At 47.1% G+C, this 15489-nt stretch overlaps 1 protein-coding gene and 1 long non-coding RNA gene across 7 annotated transcripts; one reads left to right on the top strand and one right to left on the bottom strand.

Moving 5' to 3' along the window:
- Positions 1-2543: 2543 nt before the first annotated feature.
- On the bottom strand, positions 2544-15473 carry oxsr1b (oxidative stress responsive kinase 1b). Of its 6 annotated transcripts, none has more exons than XM_061265793.1 (21): positions 15335-15470; positions 14671-15029; positions 12949-13093; positions 11789-11901; positions 10119-10227; positions 8592-8733; positions 7461-7516; positions 7289-7398; positions 7114-7215; positions 6922-7055; positions 6723-6771; positions 6547-6612; positions 6109-6231; positions 5899-5976; positions 4980-5015; positions 4700-4888; positions 4549-4604; positions 4419-4471; positions 4124-4192; positions 3966-4030; positions 2544-3674 (listed from the first exon to the last, which is right to left on the bottom strand). In XM_061265793.1, the coding sequence occupies exons 3-21, from the start codon at positions 13043-13045 to the stop codon at positions 3600-3602; spliced, it is 1722 nt and encodes a 573-aa protein (XP_061121777.1). In that variant the 5' UTR covers positions 13046-13093; positions 14671-15029; positions 15335-15470; the 3' UTR covers positions 2544-3599. The 6 variants fall into 6 exon arrangements, with proteins under 6 accessions (XP_061121777.1, XP_061121778.1, XP_061121780.1 ...); XM_061265794.1 differs by having other exon boundaries at positions 14678-15029; XM_061265796.1 differs by lacking the exon at positions 3966-4030 and having other exon boundaries at positions 15335-15473.
- On the top strand, positions 4884-6302 carry LOC133143708 (uncharacterized). The gene is made up of 2 exons (XR_009710468.1): positions 4884-5153; positions 5637-6302. It is a non-coding gene; the product is annotated as an uncharacterized LOC133143708 (long non-coding RNA).
- Positions 15474-15489: the final 16 nt, after the last annotated feature.

Below are 15489 nucleotides of genomic sequence, written 5' to 3'. Positions count from 1 at the left end.
ATATGTATTCGTTTTGGATTCCCTCAATTTGACCATAAGATCGCAAAAGTGTACCGTGTGTCGCCCTCTGCTGGTCAGTAGGACAAATGACGCAGGAGAAACTGCGCATGCGCCGTGGCCTTTTTAGACGAGAGCCGCACTTTGGAAGCGCGAAGGCTTCCATAGTGTAGTGCAGTGCTTCTCAATTATTTTCTGTTACGCCCCCCCCTAGCAAGAAGAAAACTATTCGCGCCCCCCCTCCCCACCGTGACTATCCTAACTTGTCTTGTAAGTCGTAAAATGTTGCACTGTCGCAAACGTGACAGAAGTAACAATGAGAGCGCCACTGCCCCCTGCTGTAGTAAACGCGCAATTACACTTTATTCTAGTACTGCCAAAAAAAAAGCCTGTTCCCCAGGGTCACACGCGCCCCCCCAGGAATAGCACCGCGCCCCCCCCAAGGGGGGCGCGCCTCACTATTTGAGAAGCACTGGCCTAGGTGACTGATTCACAATTTGGTTTTGTCTGATATCAGAGATTAAATAAAGAAAACCAACTGGCTGATTGATTTGTTTTAATTGAGAGGGAAAAAAAACAGCAAAAGCATTTCACTAGCTGACCAGGAGATGGCGACAGCGTGGCATCTGAAGACCATGGATTGTTTGTTCTGCTATAGCCTAGATGACTGATTCACAATTTGGTTTTGTCTGATATCAGATATTAAATATAGAAAACCAACTGGCTGATTGATTTGTTTTAATTGAGAGGGAAAAAAAACAGCAAAAGCATTTCACTAGCTGACCAAGAGATGGCGACAGCGTGGCATCTGAAGACCATGGATTGTTTGTTCTGCTATAGCCTAGGTGACTGATTCACAATTTGGTTTTGTCTGATATCAGATATTAAATAAAGAAAACCAACTGGCTAATTGATTTGTTTTAATTGAGAGAAAAAAAAACATCAGCAAAAGCATTTCAGTAACTGACCAGGAGATGGCGACAGCGCGGCATCTGAAGACCATGGATCGTTCTGCTATGCCGGTTTAAAAAAAAAAAAAAAACGTAATTAGCTAGGGGTCAAAGGTCAAAGTTTACGGTTCAAAGTTCACCCAGGGGTCAAAGGTCGGTTCAAAGTTCACGGGGTCATGTGCACATTTTCGATTTTCAACTAGAGTTGAAAGTTCAGGGTTTAAAGGTCACCCAGGGGTCACCACGGGGTCACCGCGGGGTCACCGCGGGGTCACCGCGGGGCCACGGGGTCACCACGGGGTCACCGCGGGTTCAAAGTTCAGGGTTCACTTTTTTTTTTTTTTTTTTTTTTTTTTTTTTTTAGGTTAACCTTTATTTAACCCAGTGCTTCTCAATTATTTTCTGTTACGCCCCCCCCTAGCAAGAAGAAAACTATTCGCGCCCCCCCTCCCCACCGTGACTATCCTAACTTGTCTTGTAAGTCGTAAAATGTTGCACTGTCGCAAACGTGACAGAAGTAAAAATGAGAGCGCCACTGCCCCCTGCTGTAGTAAACGCGCAATTACACTTTATTCTAGTACTGCCAAAAAAAAAGCCTGTTCCCCAGGGTCACACGCGCCTCCCCAGGAATAGCACCTCAGTGGAGCCTAAAATTTTTATAATAGAAGATTTGCAACACACTTGTTCGTGTGCTGCCCCATATGACCATACACCTCCCTAAAGTTTAGCATTAGGTCCTCGAATACAAATGCGTCATTTCTCCTACTGGCCAGCAGAGGGCGACACACGGTACACTTTTGCAATCTTATGGTCAAATTGAGGGTATCCAAAACGAATACATATGCGTCATTTCTCCTGCGTCATTTCCCACCTTGACCAGCAGAGGGCAACACACGGTACACTTTTGCAATCTTATGGTCAAATTGAGGGTATCCAAAACGAATACATATGCGTCATTTCTCCAGCGTCATTTCTCACCTTGACCAGCAGAGGGCGACACACGGTATACTTTTGCAATCTTATGGTCAAATTGAGGGAATCCAAAACGAATACATGTCATTCCTCCTGCGTCATTTCTCCTACTGACCAGCAGAGGGCGACACACGGTACACTTTTGCTATCTTATGGTCCAATTCAGGGAATCCAAAACGCAGACGCGTTGTTGTATTTTCATTTGTTTCTCGCAATATGTTCTATTTTTGTTTGAAAATAAAGTCAAAATTAAACCGCTCTTTTACTTTTTTTAACTTATATTTAACGATATGATGTAAGTGTAGGCTCTTAAAGTTTTTCCAACCACCTCAGACAATATTTGTCAAATGTCTGGCTTCCTGATGCATGGCTTCTTCACTCATTCTTCTTGGCATAGAAACAAGATGATGGCTTCAGAGTGGCGGGCGGCGTCAGGTCCAATCTGGTCCGGGCCGACCTGCATTGTTGCTCTCTCCAAGCCATGTCACGCACGGTGTAACTGACTCATCACCATGGGCCTTGATTTTATTTCTCGGCTCTGACTTTTTTATATTTTCTTTTCTTCACAAAAAAGTCTTATTACAATGACTCATTGAGAGTGAGGGAAAACTCAGGACGCAATGACGCAATACAACATTCTGAATTTAATATTTGCTAAACAATACATGTTTGTACATGTTGTACAAGTGGCAACAAGCCATTCGCTGTCACAAACAACTAAAATCATTTCTGGTGAAAAAGCCTCATGAGAAACATTCTTGGAAATCCTCAACCAAAACAGTCAGGATTGTAATTACGATAGAACATTTTTACATGTGATCTGATCAGATAAAGCAAAGATGCGGCATAGATCCTGTCCACTAAATGTTGCGGCTTGCACTTATGGAATTTTGACACACTCTGGTTAGACAGGAAGAAAAGTCATCAAAATAGTTTGAGGCAGATCCAAGGCCAAGCGTGAAACATCGCAGTAAAAAAACATCCCGATTTCATTATTTACATACGAGTAAATCAAGTACTTCCTTCTGTGCGTAGAGTAGACCGACAAGCCTTAGCTGGCTACCAACGTGTTTGGAAAATGTCAGCTGTTGTCATTCTATCAAAATGATGAAGGCAAATGTAAATATTCACGCCATTTCTTGATTACTTTTTAAGTTGATGCAACAAAGGTTGTGTTTGATTTTTGGATGCTAGCTCAAGGATTGGTTGTCATCTTTACCACGATATCCCAAACTACGTGGCAATGGAAAAGAAATATGCTGGGCAAAATGAGTTCCAAACTATTTACTGGAGATCTCAAATGGGCCTACCTTGCCTTCATGCCTTTCTTTGTTGGGAGTTGAAACGTTGGCATTCAGTAGTTTTGTGAAAGTTGACAATGTGCAAATGCGGCAAATATGGAAGGAAAGCTAAAGCCAAGACTCCAAACGGGCTTCAACATTCATTCTCGCAGCCACTAAACTACTCTGTAAACATTTTTCCAAACTGTGCCTCGTTCGACTCGAGCCCGCCGCCTCAATAAAAAGCGCCTGTTGAACACTCGTTTTCTTTGGCAGTAGCGGTTTTCTTTACAGCCATAGAAAAGAAAAAAAATGTAACAATCTCTATTTAAATATGATCTTTTCTCAACAGTTTCACATCTTTTAGGCAAGTCACGGTCCCATTGTAGTAAACATCGACTTAGCTAATGGTGAGCTGCGCAAAGCCGATCAATTTGACATCGTCTGGGATTTCCGATCCCTCGATCCCAGAGGCCTGCAAAGAGTACACATGATAAAATGTCAATATTTCCAAAATACTTTAACGATCTGAAAATGTTCAAGATTAGGTCTTTAGCAAGAACTTAAGCAATGATTCTTTAGTGCACCACTCCAGAGAGCCCAGCCCGTGCACCACGATACTGGTGTCAAAATGTACGTTTTTTTTCTCTTTTTTTTTCTCTCTAACCTATCGTGTGAGTTTGGGGAAGATTCTGTTCAGGACCACAATGTAAACATGGTCATTTAAGCAAAGGATGTCGCTCAAGCCTCATGCTGTGCAACTCACCAGTTTAAAAATGACATTTGTATTTGTTTTAGGCTGATCCACAATTTTCTGCAAATTTGCAGCAACTGCAAAGTAAAATAAAAATGAGTATTACATTTGGATTTTGAATCTGGACAGAGGAAGGAAGGAAGGAAAGAAGGAAGGACGTTAGCACTTACCTACGACTAAATCCCTCCCATCCACCAGGCCTGCTGACACCAGCTCTTGCGAGACGCCGTCTGCTGAGTCTGTGAGAGAGAGAGAGAGAGAGAGAGAGAGAGAGAGAAAGTACCACTTGAGGGAGCCCATATACAAGTAGACAACCGTAGTACCTCAGAGTCACTCACTCTATTACAATTATGAAATGATTCCTATTTTTCTATTGACAACTTCACATGTTTTGAAGCATGGATATTTTGGCATTTTCAAATGAATGGACATTATTGCAATTTGTCATTGAAAAATGTGGCTTACCTCTGCCTGGCATGAACTCAAAGCGGATGTCGTTTAACTCCTTCTTTTTATTTCTACAAAGAATAAGGAGGGGCAAATTCCATCACAAGAGAAAGAAGAGAGAGCAGGTATGGCAACAATTGAAACACACCTTAACCGTAGCACCAAACAAATTGGAGATGTCACGCTGCTTGAGGCGGACGGAACCTGTGAGAAAGAATTTGTGACATTGAAAAGGTCTTCATCACATTTGAACTTGTTTGAAACGGTTGTTGCGTTTCTTTCCTATGGGTGCGCTTTACCAGCGTTGGAGCAGCAATGGCGCTTCCTCCTTCCGTTGCTGATGATGCAGGCTGAGGGGCGACAGGTGCGCTTACGGCGGCGGCGGCGGGTGGCGCAAGCGTGCCTGCAGCCTGAGGTAGTTGTGCTTCGCCTGCAGTGGCGGCAGTAGCGGGCGGAGGTACGTTCAAAGGCTCCGGCGTCTGGAACATCTGCGATACAAACGCCAGTCAAGCTGCCTGCCTGCCGTTCGTTCGTTCGGAAGCCATCGAACGCGTCGAGGAAAATGCTCGGAGGACGCACCTCAGAGTCGTGGGGCGCCTCCTTCACTCTTGGCGACTGTCAAAAGGCAAATACGGAGCATTAGATTGTACTGCCATTAGTAAGCAGAGCACACAGGAGGTCAAAGGGCACACAGGATGTACTGTGAAGGGCACACAGGCGGTCAAAGGAAGAAAATGGCTGGCACACAAGAAGGTGAGAGGAGTTACACGGCTTATTTACAGTTCCTCTGATTGAAGACTTTAAACCATCCCCCACCCATTTTCTTTGTTTCTATACAGCTCTTAACTTTCGGATCCTGAGTACCAGTGTAGCGTGCAGAAATATCCATTTCTGGGGGGGAAACTGCACACAACTACTTAGTACCTCCTAACCAGGAGTAGAGATACACACAGCAAAGTTGCACTCTTTGGGCCCCTTTTAGAAGATTAAAAGTTCAGCAAAGAATCACACAGTTAGATATAATGCGTAAAATAATTGTTGTCCTTGTCGCCCGGCAACCAAAAAGCAGCCCGGTCCAGGAACGGCCCGGCCCGGCCCACCCATGTTAGTCGCAAACAGGAAGCGCGCGTGTATTTGCACCCGTGACCTCGGAACAAACGACATCATTGTCCGTCCGACATGCGGCCCAGAAAAAAAAGCAGCAGCAACTGAAATCTCAACCCTTTTTACTTGAAGGTGCAACTGATTGGAGGTGATTTGGTGAGTAAATAAAAACAAAACAGAAAAGAGATGTTGAAGAGGGAGGAATTGGAAACAGAATACAGATGGCTTCCAGGAAGGGGAACTCTCGCTGAAACAGGTGGTCTGTTTTTGCACTCCAATCGTAGTGTGGTGACGTTTTTTTTTTGGTCTTTTCAATTGGCTGAGCGTGAGCTAACGAGAGTCCTTCCTTGTTAGGGGAAGGCCATGTGTACTGCGCTGCTGGCAAGTGAACAACCCTGGACGCCGGAAGCTCGAGTGGGTAGGAGAAGCGCACTTGTCGCCGGGGGGCGCCAGCAGGCTTCACCTGCTGCTCCTTCGCCGTCAAACAGAACATACAGACGCACAGGTGAGACGCACATGGAGATACAACGGACACTGGAGACCAAACAAACGAGGGCAAGGAGGAGGAGGCACGCGCACGCCGCCGCCGGCAGGCGCAGCTCACCCGCAAGGCGGCCACGGCCGCTTTGCCTTCCTCGCTCTCTTCGTCCAGCTCGTCGTCGCTCCACTCCCACTCGCCGTCCTCTGTCTTGTGCAGACGCCCGCTGGAACCTGGAACACGGCGTACCTGAAACAAGCCAGCAACAAATTGAAACTTTCTGTCATCATTTTGAAAAAATAAACATTGACGTAACAAAAGCGTACGTTTACTGAAGGTTTTTTCTCTCTCGAGTTTGATGAAAAAAGATAGGAAGCAACAGTAATATCCAGAAGAAACAGTGAGTGGTATTTTTTTCATCCACCACTAGAGGGAGCCAGTTCACCACTGGTAAGTTAGCATCATTGTGTTCAAATCAAATCTTTTAACACCCAACTTTTCTGAAGTAATCAAACATTTTTCTCCATCTTCCAAAAATCAAATCAAGAAAATGATTCTTCTCACCCTTTTCGACCTCTCTGACATTGTGGGAGCCCTCTGGAGAAGTTTATCCAGGAGGTAGTCGTGGGTCTAGCAACAGTGGAAAGAAAAAAGAAATTTAATCATTGGCGCGCGCGCACACAAAGACATTCATTGCTAGCTTCATTGTACGGCTTTGTGAAGGGGAGGCTCTGACCTACCTTGGCTTTCTGAAAGAATTTATTCTTCAGCAACTCTGAAGATGTTGGCCTGAGAAGCACAAAGGCAAGGCAGACCCGACCGTTAGCAATGTTGCTTTGAGGCTTGTGAACACGTCGATGAATTCATCAGCATCGGCCATAAGCTAACGCAAACAAATCATTCAAATGGAGGCAACGCTACATCCAAGATTGCCCTCACCTTTTCTCCGGGTCCCTTTGGAGACAAATGGAGATCATCTTTCTGAAGGACTTCCCGTACTTCTTCACCATCTCCTTGTCGCCGACGCCCGTCTCCAAGCCCGGCGGATCGTTTTGCAACGTTAGCATCAGCACCTGAACACACCACGGTTGTTAACATGGCGACGAGCCAAGGTTGCGGAGAGGCGCCGACCTTCATGGGCGGGTATTTGTGGTAAGGCGCTGCCCCGGTCGCCAGCTCGATGGCGGTGATTCCGAAACTCCAGATGTCCGCTTTGAAATCGTAGCCCTTCACCTGGAGGAGCAGTTTGGTGACGCGCTGGTCGTCACGGTTAGCAACGGGAGGACGCGCTCGCTCGCTCGCCCACCTGCTCCATCACTTCGGGGGCCATCCAGCACGGCGTTCCCACAAACGTCTTGCGCACTTTGTTGCGGGTCATGTCGCCGCCGGTGGCCAGGAAGGCGCTCACGCCAAAGTCTGGCCACAGGTGAGCAATTTTGGTCACGAAACAATCTTCAAGTCCAAAAAGATTGGCTTACCTGCAATTTGCACGGAACCGTCTTCTCCGAGAAGAATGTTTCCAGCTTTGAGGTCTCTGCGGAGGTTTGAGACAATAGCAAAAGGGTCCACCATTTCTCCCTGACAAGCAAAACTTGTTCTGGTTGTGCGCTGCTGGTGTCAAAGTGGCACCTGGGTAGCTAGCGCCAGGTCAAGCAGTTGACCGGCACGTGTCAAATATCTACCGCCAGTCGTGAGAATCTAAGATGGGAGCTTCTGGCTGGGTCTCAGTGAGGCCCGCTCATGTGATCCAGCTTAAACGGGATGGGAATGACATCCGTGCATGATACAATATTACAAGAAACAATTGAAGACATTTTTGTCTTCTAATTAGAAGTTTCCTAATTGTCCGTTAAAGGCGTGGCAACGCTTTCGATCTCAGCATCATGGACGGACGGACGGACGGCGCTTCATCATTCCTCACCACTCGTCTTGTCGTCAATCAATGGCTTTGATCGGCTTCTGGGAAAGCTGCCAAGCGAGCGCACGAGCCACCCGGGCGGGCCGAAGCTCGCTCTGCATTATTTACACGCGTGGGCCGATCGGACCCGAGCCTGTGGCGGAAAGGAAGAGGAAGACGCAAGCGCCGGCCGGGTGGGTCGGTCGTACGACAGCTTCGGAGCAGCGACTTAGCCCGCTCTTGAACTGGCTTAGACGACGAGAGCTTTGGGGATGACGTTTCCCGTGGCACGCAAATCTGCCATTGACACATTGGGCTCATGCATCTTCCCGCCGTCAAGTTCACAACCATTCCCAGCGAGACTGACACAGCTTTTCAGTTGGTTATCGCCGTGTAGTGACTCGCCCCCCCACTTTGTTCATGGCAATTTGACAAGGCATCAAGCGCTCGCTCGCTCGCTCGCTCGGTCAGACTCATTTGGAGCTTCATCTTTACAACCTGGCTGACCTTTTGTGGGAGGAAAAGTATCGGCGCTGAGTAAATGCCACGCCTTTCGAGCGGGAATAGGAATCACGTTGGCATACTTGGCCATTTCAACCAATGGAAGTTAGCATGATTTCAATCTCGCCGTATTTTCTTTGCTTTTGCTTTTGGATGACTTGATTACTTTCATTTTGTAGCATGGCACTCATTCTCCTAAAAACTATTTCACCTGTGTATCTGTCCGTTCTTGTGCAGGTACTCGAGGCCCTCGAGAACATCTTTCAAGACGGTGGCTATGCTAGGCTGGTCCAGGACGCCCGATTTGTGCTCGCCTCGTGAGATGATGTGCTTGATCACATCCAGTACGGAGCCTGAGCACACAAACCAAGAAAGGGATCGTTAAAAAAGCGCCGCTCGGTTGCTTCGCGATCAAAACAAAATGAATGGACTGAAGAAACATCAACCACTATGTTTATGGCTTGGAATAAAGCATCGAAGCCGCTCGCTCAGCAGTTCGGGGGATCGTTCAAGTCGATCCAGCGACTTGCGCTAAAATTCACAAAGTCCATGACAGTCTTGACTTGGCATCCGGAGAGAGCTCGGCTTCATGTCGGTTTTCTGGGAAGACATTCCTCAGCTCAGCTCAGCTCAGCTCAGCCCAGCTCATTGCGGCGTGACTCATGTTCTGTCCCGCCGGCTTTGTAACTGGAAGTCTCTCTGATGGCAATTCAATCCGTGGCCGTCGTTACAGTCAGATGTCACTTTCCAAACAGGAATTTCCGGTAAAGCCCGAGAGCGTACCTACGACGAGCCCGGAATCCGAATGCGGCCGACGTTGTAATTGAGAAACTGTTACGGCACGTGTCGGCTTGCTGAGCGGCTTTGCAAAGCGGGCGGGCGGGCGAGCGAGCGAGGAAGCATGACTTTGCACGGCCCGGCTCGGCTCGGCTCGTACGACATATGACACGCCGTGTCCAAATGCCAGACGTTGGTGACAAAGCGACTCTATTAGCTTCTTAGCGGCCTTTGAAGACATGGAGGGCCTTTTTCTTTTTTGCAGTAGCGCAAGGCTATAAAAGCCACTTCCACTGGAGGCAGACGTGGCCATCGTTTAATCGCCGCACTCAGTAAAAGTCAACATCAAGAGGGCCGCGCGAAACCCGAGAGAGAAGCCCGGCCGCTGGCAGGCAGGCAGGCAGGCAGGCAGGCCGGCAGGCTGGCCGATGTACTCATCCCAGCGGGGCAGACAAGCCATCTGGGCGCTATCCATTTCATTTCATTTCATTCACAATTCAACACACAGCTACTGTGATGAAAATCCAGTCAGACTAGCGGCCATCACAAAGTGACCGACCGGTTGGTGGTGTTTAACACTAGCGCCGGTGACGCTGACACCAAGACAGACGGCATGACCGTTGCTTTCATGGTGTCTATCCGCCCCAGTGATTAGGAAGTGGCCACATATTTCCTGCTGCCTCGATACATTCCTGGGGCTTCGGAACAGAATAATGGGCTACAGCTGGCGGGCGGGCGGTGGCCGCCTCCTCCTCCTCCTCCTCCGCACGGATCCTCTGGCTGCTTAATTGCAGCTTGTGCCACACTGACGTCGTCGACGCAGTTATTAGCGCGGCCCCGCCGTCATTACGCACACAATGAAGATCAGCGCCGTCACGTTCCCCGCAATCACGGCCGCGAGAACGGAACCCGCTTCACCGATGCAACGACCCCGTGGAATTTGTTCCGAACATTGACTTACCGCCACCTAGCAGCCTCATGACTAGCCACAGCTCATCCTTCACTACAAATGAGGTGTAGTAAGTCACAATGTTGGGGTGATGGCACTGGCTCATGGCCTGGATTTCTTTCTGAAACACAAATAAGAAAATGGTGGGTGGGTGGCAAGTCAACTGGTCACAACTTGGCTTGGGCTAGCTTCATGCGAACACGCATTTATACCACGGTATCAAGTCTTCTCTTTAATAGCGAGTTGTGTCAGCAGGTTAAACCCTGCTCGCAAATCTCTTTGAATTTCCGCTCACTTTGAGATGATTTATTCTTCGGAAGGAGATTACTGCCTGGTGCTTGGGCCTCGCTACAGTAATGCTGACGTGTTTCACGATGAGGCAATTAAGGAAATTAAGTGCAATACTTGCCGTGGAAATGACGTCAGAGGCAAAAAGAGCATGTCCTTGGAAAGCAGAGAGAGTGAGATCATGCTGGCAAATGAATCAGCCGTCAACTTCAAGACATTTCTAAGAAAGTGGAGTGAATGTGTCAAAAGTGCAGCGATCAAGCACCGGAAGCCCTGCGGGGTAGAAGCGTTCTCAACTAATGCGCCCGCCGCCGCCGCCGCACACACAATTCCAAGCACCAAGCCTCGTCTTCACTCCGGAGAGAGGACGAGCAAATGACAATCCAAAGCTTCAGAGGTGGAAAATGGAAATCTCAGCATGACTACATGAATTATTCCTATTCTGAGCAGAGACATTTAATTAACCAGGGTCTATTAGATTTGACTCATACAGTGCATTTTCCATCAACCGACCCATCGGGTTCTTTGGACGACAGGTGAGGTCACGTTCCACCTGCGTCTGAACCCAAACCATGACCCAATTTTCCCAATGTCTTCCAGTCTGGCGGCTCCGACAAACAACTCGGCGGGTTGTCTTGCCCGTCGTTCCATCTCTGGACACTCCACGCCCAGAGAGAACAATAATGTTGCGGGTCGGGTCGGCGCGGCTCGGCCGGCCAGAAGACAAACAATGGTCTAACAGGGAGGATATGGTGCTCGGGCAGTTGGCAGGTTTGCCCATCTTTTTCCAGCAGACAATGCGAGAACCAGGGAGGGGTCTTTGTTGCGGGGATTAGCTCACTGTAAGCGGATGGCTAATGAAGCAATGTCATACAACATGTTCCTGTTGTAAATAAGCGGTGTTAGCTGTTAGCGCGGGATGCTAACTAATAAAGCATCAGTGAGCCTCCCCAAAAAGAATCCAATCAAGCTTGTTTTACTTTCACAAATACTTCTTCATGTTTTACTTTCATTCACTAAACTCGAAACGAAATGACAGCCCTCTCGTCGGGCCTCTCGCGGTGACGCTCGTGTTTCTCTGGTCGTTTGCGTGCGGCACGCAGGACATCCAAAGGCGAGAGGCGACTCAATGAGCGATTGTCATGAGTTGTGTCGCAAAGTGGTGCCACAATGGCACAGAGGAGCCACTATGGGCGCAACAAACGCAAACAGATTGTGGTGGAAAGATTGGAACTGACACCATTTCATTTCGAAGAATGATCAATGAAAGCAGAATAGGGCTGGCTTAGCAATTTTCTTTTTTTGATCGATCTCACACGCCAAAGAAACTCCATTTGGGGACAATCTCAAGTGACTTTAGCGATAATGCCATCAGACGAACCCTACGTGCTTACCAAGAGTTCGTCCATGTTGGTCTGGCACTTCTCCAGGTTGATGCGCTTGATGGCCACCTTCTCCTTGCGCGGGATGCAGTAGGCGGCTTGAACCACAGCTGTGGCGCCGCTCCCTGCAAAAGAGAATGCAACCCCGTCACGGAACGACCATTCTGGCTTGATCGCTACTTAATGCATCAAATGAAGGCACAATATGAAAACCAGTTCATTTCTCCATTTCTATTTTTCACTGGCCCATTTTTAGCCGAGCACTTTGCACTCAGTTTGTCAGAGAGCACTTTTTCCTCGGGCGAGAAGCTTTCAGGGGTGGAAGGAAGAATGAGCAGCGTGCTCGCCCAGCCTCCACTAAGCTTTTGCTAACCCCCTTTGCCCTCATCTTGCCTATGCCCAAATATTAACAAAGCGCCCATTGTTTGGATTGAGGCGAGAGCTGATGAAGAGTTGGAAACCGGAGCTCAGGAGGCGGGCCGCCCGAGACCAAATCCCTTCCCAGAGTTCAATTCAAATCCAGGCAGCGGCCTTGTGAATTTCACTGTTTACGTTTGTAATATGGCTTCGAGCGATGCTCACGAAATATTCGACACGAGTGCGGCTTGTGATGATAATCCAATCGAATTGCAATTTCCCAAGTCATGTCCTGCATGTGACAGACGCGGAAAGTGGGCAGGCCTTGTTTTTTGTATCTACGTATATACGTATACGGGTTCGCCTAAATGATGTCATTTGTTGCCAAAGTTAAGGTTATGAGCTTGCACTTTTATCCAAAGGCAATATTTGTACTTCTCAAAGTATCAAAATAGACGTGCTACTTTTCCCAATGTGGAATTGATTGAGATCTTACACTACAAGGTGGAGGGGGGACAGCAGAAAGATTGATTGCTGACCAAGGCCAGCTCAAAAGCTTTCGAGTAATCTCTGCACAAACTACAAGCGCCACCTCACAAACCTCTGGCCAGTGTTTGGGGTTCGGTCCCGACTGAAGCAAACACAAACAGGCACTTAAACAAACACAGCCATCCAGTTGCCGAGACCACGTTGGGGTGTCAATTCCTCAACGCAAATAAACAGCGTGGCCAACGTGATTCCTGACACTGCGCTGAAGGGAAATCGTTTCAGTGGGAAAAAAAATCGGAAAAAAGAATCGTGAAAAGGCGAGTCACCTGACTGGCTGCCAGCAACCACTAAATCTTTGTCCGTAAAACCATCGCAAGTGGAAAGACCAGCCGAGCGAGTCCGACATGGATGTTTCTTTGTCATCCATCAAACCGATAGGATCCTCCTCCTCCTCCTCCTTTTTGTGGGTATCTGAGAAGCAGTTTACAACTTTTCCCGCTTTGGATGGAAGAGAAAGCGGCGGTATTGACCAAGTGTCAGACAATATCAATTGTCTCGCCGTAGTTGGCGACAGCAGCGAGCGGGCACCGCTCCAAACTTTACGTCTGCTACTAATGAGGCACAACACAATTGATAGTGAACTTGACCTCAAGTTTTGGTAGCAAAAGTGCATTTATGCGAGCTGGAGAGCTGATCAGATTAAAGACAATTAAAAAACAGACATCAAAAAGGGAAAAATAGGATTTACAACATTTCTATCAGGAATACCAATACATTAAGATCATTGATATTGGATGTATCAATAGAGTATCAATGTTCCAAGTTAGCTTAGCTTTTCCCGCTCTTGTTTCCATTACAGCCTGGATATTGTAAATATCACTAATGTATACAGTATACCATTTTGAAGTCAAGCGTCCTCCCTGAGATGGAAATAGAAAAAGGCAAAAGATTGACAAAACAAGCATGCTCTTTGCAAGACTTTGCCGTGTGTTTTCTGTAAGCATATTTCTTGACAAGCCATGTTAGGGCTGTTGCCATAACGCTTTCAATGTGTGAAAGTGACATTGTTACCGAAGACGATTGAATTGAACGACTACATAAAAAAGGATGGAAGATTTCCATGCTACGCAACCCCGGTGGTTCGGGTACTCCCCTCTAAGCTCAGTATATTCCAACATCTTTGGATATGGGGGAAGAAAAAGACCACAAACATTGCTACATTGATTGAAGTGTTTTTTAAACACAAGGAGGTGATTCCAATCACTCATGAGAAGTTGCACTCGGGTCAACTAGAGTTCATGAAGCGGAATTGACACATTATAAGATTAGCATGGCCTTGAGTTAGCTTCTTAATGGAGCAGGTATGCGAGAGCAATCTACTGGATTGTGATTTCAAAACTACTGTTAGTATATGGAATAATATAAGCCCAATGTTTGAATCCTGTATTTCTTATAATAAAACTATTTGAGAAGTTTGATTTCATTAATTGATTTTTCTTTGTGGGGTGGTCGTTTTACAATTCAAATGATTGTTGAATGTAAAGAAAGTATCATAGTGAAATTGGAATCAATGGATTATTTTACAATATATTTAATATAGTATGTTTTAGATGAATAGTTTTGTTATTTTTGCACATGTTTGCATATTTTTTTACGGTTTTTATCGTGCGGGAATCGAACTCAGTGCCTGCACACAAGACAGGTGAGCGTACCCCAACACCATCAGCGACCCAACACACACACACACACACACAAGACAGGCTAACGTGCCCCAACACCATCAGCGACCCCCCCGCCATGCAACATTGTTCTAACCCTCGTTTCAACAAACCGGCGTAGCCCCACGGGGCGGGGTTGTCTTTCTCAGTGGAAACATTCCACATAGTCGAAGTTCTAACACCGCCCGGCAAGGACTGTCCTACATTGAAGTCATTAGCTCAACTAAAAAGATGCTTCGAAGATGAAATGAAAACATATCACGGGTTGTATTAGCGTTAGCGAGCGTGTCAGGGGGGGAAAGAAAGCTAGCAAAGAGTAATATCACATACCAATCACCTCATGTAGCTCGTAGTCATCTCTGTTGATGGACCACGGTTGGGAACTCAGGTCCTCCGACATGGCTGAGGTATATGCCATTTGACACCGTCGAAGAAAAAGTGTCGGCGCCGCAGGCAGGGTGTTGGGGAAAGAACAAAAGAAAAGTCAAGTCCCAAGTAGTTCCAAGGAGCGGCAACAAGGGCGACTCTTTAGCGTTCTTTGTGAATCCTGCAGCACTCGTGCTGTCATTCCCAAAGTTTGACACAAGACTCGAAGCCCCGCCTACTGCATTCCTCAGCCAATGTGTGGATCGCCTCGGCGGCCATGTTGGAGGTGGTCACTGCGGCTGGGAACGAGCAAACTACCGCACCTGCATTGGGACAAACATAATGACACCGTGGCGTCACACCGCAAAATTAAAAGTGAAACCTACTCAAATAATTATTAAAAACGTCGGCTTTACACTGAGTTGCGTTCGCGTAACGCTACACTTAATGAAAGACGCGAAATTCAAGAGTGGGTTCCGTCACAATGGCTGGACACCTCTATAACATTCCCTCATTTTAGATTGACGGGAAGTTTGTCGCTAATATACAAGCAACAAAACGTCTGTTACACTCAGTATTTCCTTCATTACGAAACTATCATGAATAAGAATAGTATTTAGTTAGTCACCTCGATTTAAGCTCAACCGGCCGTCCAAGTGAAAGAAGAATAAAAGCAAAAGTTTTGATTGGACAATACGGCAGTAGGTCGGGCTGTGACTATGTTGCACTGTCGGGGAGATGATCCAACAGCGACACCACTGGCGGCGCCTGAAATAACATGCG

The sequence above is a fragment of the Syngnathus typhle genome, linkage group LG19 (assembly GCF_033458585.1).
Source record: "Syngnathus typhle isolate RoL2023-S1 ecotype Sweden linkage group LG19, RoL_Styp_1.0, whole genome shotgun sequence".
In the NCBI taxonomy this organism is placed as follows: domain Eukaryota; kingdom Metazoa; phylum Chordata; class Actinopteri; order Syngnathiformes; family Syngnathidae; genus Syngnathus; species Syngnathus typhle.
This window is presented reverse-complemented; position numbering and strand designations above follow the sequence as displayed.

Coding starts and splice junctions, on each gene's coding strand:
- oxsr1b (XM_061265793.1), bottom strand. CDS start 13,045: ATGACAAAGAAACATCCATGTCGGACTCGCTCGGCTGGTCTTTCCACT. Junction 6,772..6,921: donor CAAAGGGACCCGGAGAAAAG/GTGAGGGCAATC, acceptor TGTGCTTCTCAG/GCCAACATCTTCAGAGTTGC. Junction 6,232..6,546: donor TGTCAGAGAGGTCGAAAAGG/GTGAGAAGAATC, acceptor GGCTTGTTTCAG/GTACGCCGTGTTCCAGGTTC.